At 64.3% G+C, this 5,974-nt stretch overlaps 1 protein-coding gene across 1 annotated transcript; it reads right to left on the reverse strand.

Annotated features, from left to right (window-relative positions):
• Positions 1-1,716: 1,716 nt before the first annotated feature.
• On the reverse strand, positions 1,717-3,379 carry LOC125159045 (skin secretory protein xP2-like). Its single transcript, XM_047846835.1, has 3 exons — positions 3,216-3,379; positions 2,556-2,814; positions 1,717-2,257 (listed from the first exon to the last, which is right to left on the reverse strand). Exons 1-3 carry the CDS (start codon positions 3,351-3,353, stop codon positions 1,734-1,736), a joined length of 921 nt encoding a protein of 306 aa, XP_047702791.1. The 5' UTR covers positions 3,354-3,379; the 3' UTR covers positions 1,717-1,733.
• Between the last annotated feature and the right edge of the window lie 2,595 nt (positions 3,380-5,974).

Here is a 5,974-nt window from a genome sequence, read left to right on the forward strand (position 1 = left end):
CCAAGTCTTCCTCTGATCAGGGACCACCCCGTGTCCAGTCTCCACACACTGGGACTTGGGGCAGGTCGTCTGGACCTTCCGGACTCGTGCTTCCTTGCAGGGACATGTGCAGAGGCCTCCCTCCCAGACTCGCCAGAGGGGACCCAGCACAGGAAGATTCAGACCCTGCAAAGGAAGAGGCCACGTGGGGGACCCCGTCGGGTCGTGCTCACCGATGAGGTCCCGGTGTTCGGCACACGGCAGGGACCTGAGATCGCCGGCTGAAGTAGGGAAGGAGGGAGGGAAGGAGGGAGTGAAACCACAGAAGCCGGGTCCACACACCAGGTCAGGTCAGAGGTCAGGTCAGAGGGCGTCACAGCTCGGGGCCTGGAAGGGGCCACGGGACACGTCCTTCTGTCCCTCCAGCGCTGACCTTCCTTCACGTGGGACCTGCTGACGTCCTGGATCGTCTCCACCTCCTCCGCAAACAACGCTGAGTGTTCCCGGAAGGGGGACAGCAGGCAGGGGCCAAGGAGGGGCTTCCGGAATCCTGTGCCCTGGGGGACTCTGGGACAGCCTTCCAGGTGGCTCTTTATGTCCTCCAGGCACCAGGCCACGATTCCACCTCATCTCTCAGGGAATGCGACAAGCCATCTAGAAGGCCCGTTTCGTCCCCGTGTCACAGATGGGGACACCGAGGCTAATAGCACAGCCCGGGTCACTAGTAAGACGAGCTAGGTCAGGAAGCCCATGTCCTTGACTTTGGATTGTCCTACCCGCAGGCCTGCATCTTGGCGTCCTGGGGCTCGGGGTCCCTCTTCCTGGGGAACCCCACCACCCGCCGAAGGCCCGCCCCCCCTGAACTCAGGGGAGCAGAGCTGACCAACCTGCCTGGGGCCGGGCATGGGGACCGGGGAAGGGCCGACCCCAGGGTGTGGGCTCTCCCAGTCCTGGGCCAGCCGGTCCCCTGCAGGACGAGGACTTCTCGCTGGGGACCTGCTGGGGCCTCTGCTGCCTCACGTTGTCACCTGGGCTGCCGGTGCCCAGACCAGAAACCTGCCGGTCTGAAGGTGCCCAGCGCTGCCTCCCTCGGGGGTCACTTGCCCGAGTCCCTCCCCGGCACGCCCCGCATCTCTGACGCCTGCTCCCATGGACTGGGACGGGTCCGGTCTCCATCCCGGGGAACGCACGGGCTTTGGAGCGTTATTTGGCCCAGGGGTCGTGAGGGATGCTCTCCCCTCTGCGGTGTGACCGTCCGGCCTTCTGCATCTCCCGGCTTCTGTCTGGGCCACGGGGGGACCAGCCGTGTCCTGGCTGGCGTCAGGCTGTGGTGTCACAGCACAAACGGGGGTCTCCACCCCGAGACCGTGCCCATTGTCACCGAAGGGGCCTCTTTTTCCCCACCTAATCATTAATCCATTGTGATGTCAATATCAAAGGAGAAACAGTCTATTTCAAGCGACCACAGAGTACGAAAATGAATCTGTCCCGTCTGAAAAGTCGGTGCAGACCCGAAGGTATCTCTGGCGAGATTCCACTTGTAGGAAACCTCCAGAGTAAGTAACGGAACACGGAGAGAAAGCGGACTGGGGGTTCCCAGGGCCTGGCGGGGGCACGAACGGGGAGGGCGGGCTCCGGGTACACGGTGTCCCTCGGGACTGAGATGCCCTGCACCACTATTCTGTGGCGTGGTTCACAGCGTCGTGAGTGTACCCAGTGCGCAGGAATTGTACAACGTAAAGTAAATAAAAATTTTATTGAAGATCAATATGGATGATAAGCCAACAGTGAAGAAATAAAGTCACAGCTAAAAAGAAGAGGAGAGAAAGCATAAGGGAGAAGAGGAAGAGACATTGTGGTAGGGTGTCAGGGTCGGGGATTGGAACAATTAGAAATAAAATAAACACCCCGTGTAGGCCCTCAGGCCCTTGATCAGTGGCTGGCATCCATGTGGGAGCAAGGGCGGTGGCAGGGGCGGGGGCGGGGGCGGGGGCAGGGGCAGGGAGAAGAGAGGTGGCAGGGGCGGGGAGAAGGGTGGTGGCAGGAAGGGTGTTGGGAGCAGAAGCAGGAACAGTGGAAGCAGCAGGAGCAGAAGCAGGACCCAGCTGACTCTGCCCAGGCGCCCGCTGTCCCGGCACAGGTCCCAGGTCACCTGCTGGCTGCCGGGCCCCTGCAGGAGTCGCTCCAGACGCCACCCCTGCCTCCAGAGCCGCCGAGGCCCCCGAGGCTGTTGGGTCGGGCTCTGGAGCCGCACCGGCTTCCGCTCCTGCCCCGGACTCTTGAGAAGGAAACAGAGTGATGGTTGCAGCGGCTCCAAGGGCTCAGGGTGACAGGAGAGAAGGTCCCCCCGCGCCGGCCTCTCCAGGGGCCTTGCAGACACACAACACACCCCAGGGCCTCCCGAGAAGCCGCGGCCAGGAACCCACACCAGGACCTCTGCCCCCCTGCGGTCCGCAGCCCCGGGGGCTCTCAGTCTCTGCTCCTGGCCCCACACCAGCCCCCGGGGGCTCCTCCCTGGGTGGCCCAGCACCACCCGGGGCCCCATGCACCCCATCCCCCACCCCCAGCCTTCTCACCCTCGGGCTCAGGCTCCGGGGGCTCCGGGGGCTCCGGGTCCTGGTCCCAGGACCGCTGAGCCAGGACCCTGTGGAGGGGCCCGGGCGGTGAGGGAGGCCCTCCCAGGCCATCTCCAGGCCCTGCTTCCAGAGACCTCCGTGCGGCCACTCTCTCCCCGGGTCCAGGGTGGCCCTCCTGGGCGACGGGGCACACGCACACCTCTGTAGGGCAGGTGAAGCGGGATTCCGACAGTCGCCTCCCGATTTCATCAGTTGATTTCTGTAAAGACAGTGACCCGCGGCCGGCCCGGAGGCATCACAGCCCCGCCCGGCCATCCTCAGTGTCCTTCCGCCCTCTCCCCCTGCGGCTCCCAGATCCGACACAGACCTGAGTGCGCACAGCCCTGCGCCCGGGACACAGTGACATCCACCTGCAGGGCTCGGGATGAATCTTGGGGACAAGAGGGCCACCCCAGCACACCCTGTCCCTCCCAGCCAGCCTTGACCTGGGGTGTGAGCATGGCCCGCCCACCAGGCATCTGACCCCTTCATCAGCCTGCACCTGCTCACGTGGGCCCTCCACACACACACACACACACACACACACACGGGAGGGGCCGTACAAGTCAGATCAGAGCGGTGTCGGGCTGGACCGGCTCTCTCTGGGGTTCCCTGGGTTACCTTTGGCTCCCTGCGAGCTAGAGACCTGAGGCGTCCTGTGCACGACCTGACCCACTGTCTCCAGGGTCGGGGAGCGTCGCAGCCACGGGCTCCCCTGAGCCAGCAGCCGCGGGACACGGGCACACAACAGGAGAACATGTTCGTCAGGAGAAGGTGTCCCAACGAATGAGCCCAGTCGGGCGCTGTCTCCACAATGTGGGTGCCTGGTGACCCGGGTTCTGACTTCACTTGGGCTTTGTGACCAGAGAGGTGAGGTCACTGCCAGGTCACTGGGCTTTGTGACCAGAGAGGTGAGGTCACTGCCAGGTCACTGGGCTTTGAGACCAGAGAGGTGGGTCCCCTTACCCAGCTTCCTCCTCCTACAAGAGCCCCTCCCAGGCTGCGGAGGGCTCCCCCCACCCCATGCCCTGTCCCTACAGTGACACCAACACAGCCCAGCCACATCCCCGCGAGGCCTGGTGCAGCCGGTGTGGCAGCTCTGGGGACACAGAGCTGGGTTCAGACCTGGGTTTTCCTCTTGACCAGTGCCGGGACCCCGCACAGACCCTGTGCCTCCCGGGGCCCCCCGGTCTCCCCGTCTGCACAGTGGGGTCCTTCTGGAATCCACTTCTAGGGACACCATCAGGGAGACACCTGTAGACTCGTCCCGTGCCTGCTATCCCATGAAGCTCGTGGGCACACGTGGCCGTGGAAAGATGAGGAAGGGGTGGGCCTGGCACGGAACACACTCACGCGGGCCTGGGTCTGCTCCGGGTCCAGGCACAGCCACCCCTCTTGCCTGGGTCCCGGGCCCGGGGGAAGGTGGAGGTGAGCTCGTTCAGACCCTGTGCCCACCCGACACGCCCCTCCAGGGGCTCCATCACGTTTGGGCCCAGGTCCCAGCGCCTGGGCTGTGGCTCCCAGCCTTCCCGAATCCTGGTCACACATCCCTGTGTCACCCCCTCCCCTTCCGGGTGGACGGCCCGTGTGACCGCGTTCTAAGGGCTAGAAGACGATGACGGGCTGTCACTTCCAGGCCGATTCATGGAATTTCTGGTTTCCTCTCTCTGGGGTCCATTCTCTGTGTCTGCCTCGGACTCGGTCTGTCTCTGTGTGTCTCACAGGAGCAGGGCCTGTGGGCTCCAGGGTCCAGGCGACGACCCTCAGAAGCCTCCCTTGTGGCCCGTGGCCCTTCCCCGGCCCGGTGCTCAGCTCCCTCACGAGGCCTCCTCACCCCAGGCAGGGCACTGCCTGGGGAACCACTTCCTAATGAGGACCCGAGGCGCCAACAAGGAGGGTTTTGACCTCGGTCCTCACACCAGGGTCCACTGCTCGGCCACGTGCTGCAAACCCAGGACCTCGGTCCTCCAAGCCCCCAGGCTGCCCTCTGCTCAGAAGGACCTTGAGGGAGTAGGAAGCATTTTCCCAGGAGGGGAGAACAGAGGGTCAGGGATGAAGATCCCGGGACACAGACTCGTCTATGAACCTGTGGGACCCTGGGGACACTGTCTACGCAGCCCAATTTACGGAGGAGGACGCTGAGTCCTTCTGTGCCGTAGCCCCGTCCACACTTCCTACTTCCAGGTGCCCAGTGTGGTGGACACAGGACCCCAGACCCCGTCCTCCCCTAGTTCCCGCCAATGCCCCTGGACATCTTGCGGACCCCCCGGCCCTCAGCCGGCACATCTCCCCTCCCCATGCTGTGGGTCCCGGGCTATTGCCAAGAATCCTGATGTCCCTGCCCATGGCCCCACTGCCTCCAGCCTTTCTCTTCTTTCCCCCACGTTACCCACCCCCTCCCAGTGTGGACTCCCCTCTGACCCCCAGCGGGGCAGTCCAAGTGTGTGTGTGTGTGTGTGTGTGTGTGTGCACCCGCCTGTCTGGAGATGCCCAGTGGTCACAGCCTCACAAAGATGGGGTGGATAGGGACCCCCGAGCATCTCAGGGGCTCTCATTCCCAGGGAGAACCCCATGGGGGGATAGAGGCTGGCCTAGGACTGGAGACCAGCCCTGCTCCTCGGACGCCGCACACCTCACTTGTCCTGGGCCAGTCCTTTCCTCTCCTGACCTCAGTGTCCCCACTGTCCCTGAGGGTCAGACGGGGAAGTGCATCAGCGTGGCCTTGACCCAGGCTGTCCTCCAGGGGTAGATGGAGGGGAGGTGCCCCGGGTACACAGGCCTCCCTCCCCAGGGCCGGCCAGGTCTGTGTCGTGGCCAGGTGTGCCCAGGGACCTGCACTCAGCACCTGTAGATGATCCAGACGCGATGCTGACGTGCATGGATCCAATCGCTCCCCACCTGGCTGGTCCCCCATGTTCCCGCCTCCGCCAACTGTTCCGGGACCCGAACCTCTCCTGAGCCCCAGAACCATGCCTGCCCCAGCCAGGCAGAGCTCAGGGTACAAGGCCAGGTGGGTTGGACATCTGGGGACACGAAGTCCAGGGAATACACCCACCCCCACCCAGCTGGCCTGGACCGCAGAATCTACCCCAGGGTCCAGGTGCATGGACCCTGGGGCATGGCTGGGCCAGGGCTCCTGCAGGCAGCAGTGGAGGCCAACTCAGGGCAGGGAGAAGTCGGTCCGCCCCTTCCCCTTCTCCTTTCCTCCTTCTGCCTTGTCTTCCTGGCAGGACCTTGGACAGAGGTCCAGCCTGGGCCTGGCTGCAGCCCTGGGCAGAGTCAGAGGGTGGGAAGCGGCCGGGGAGGCCTGGGGCCACCTCCAGGAAGACCAAGTGTCAGGGGGCTACTTAACTGGGCGCCCCCCGGGCACTCAGTGATTT

The sequence above is a fragment of the Prionailurus viverrinus genome, unplaced genomic scaffold, assembly GCF_022837055.1.
Source record: "Prionailurus viverrinus isolate Anna unplaced genomic scaffold, UM_Priviv_1.0 scaffold_42, whole genome shotgun sequence".
NCBI lineage: Eukaryota > Metazoa > Chordata > Mammalia > Carnivora > Felidae > Prionailurus > Prionailurus viverrinus.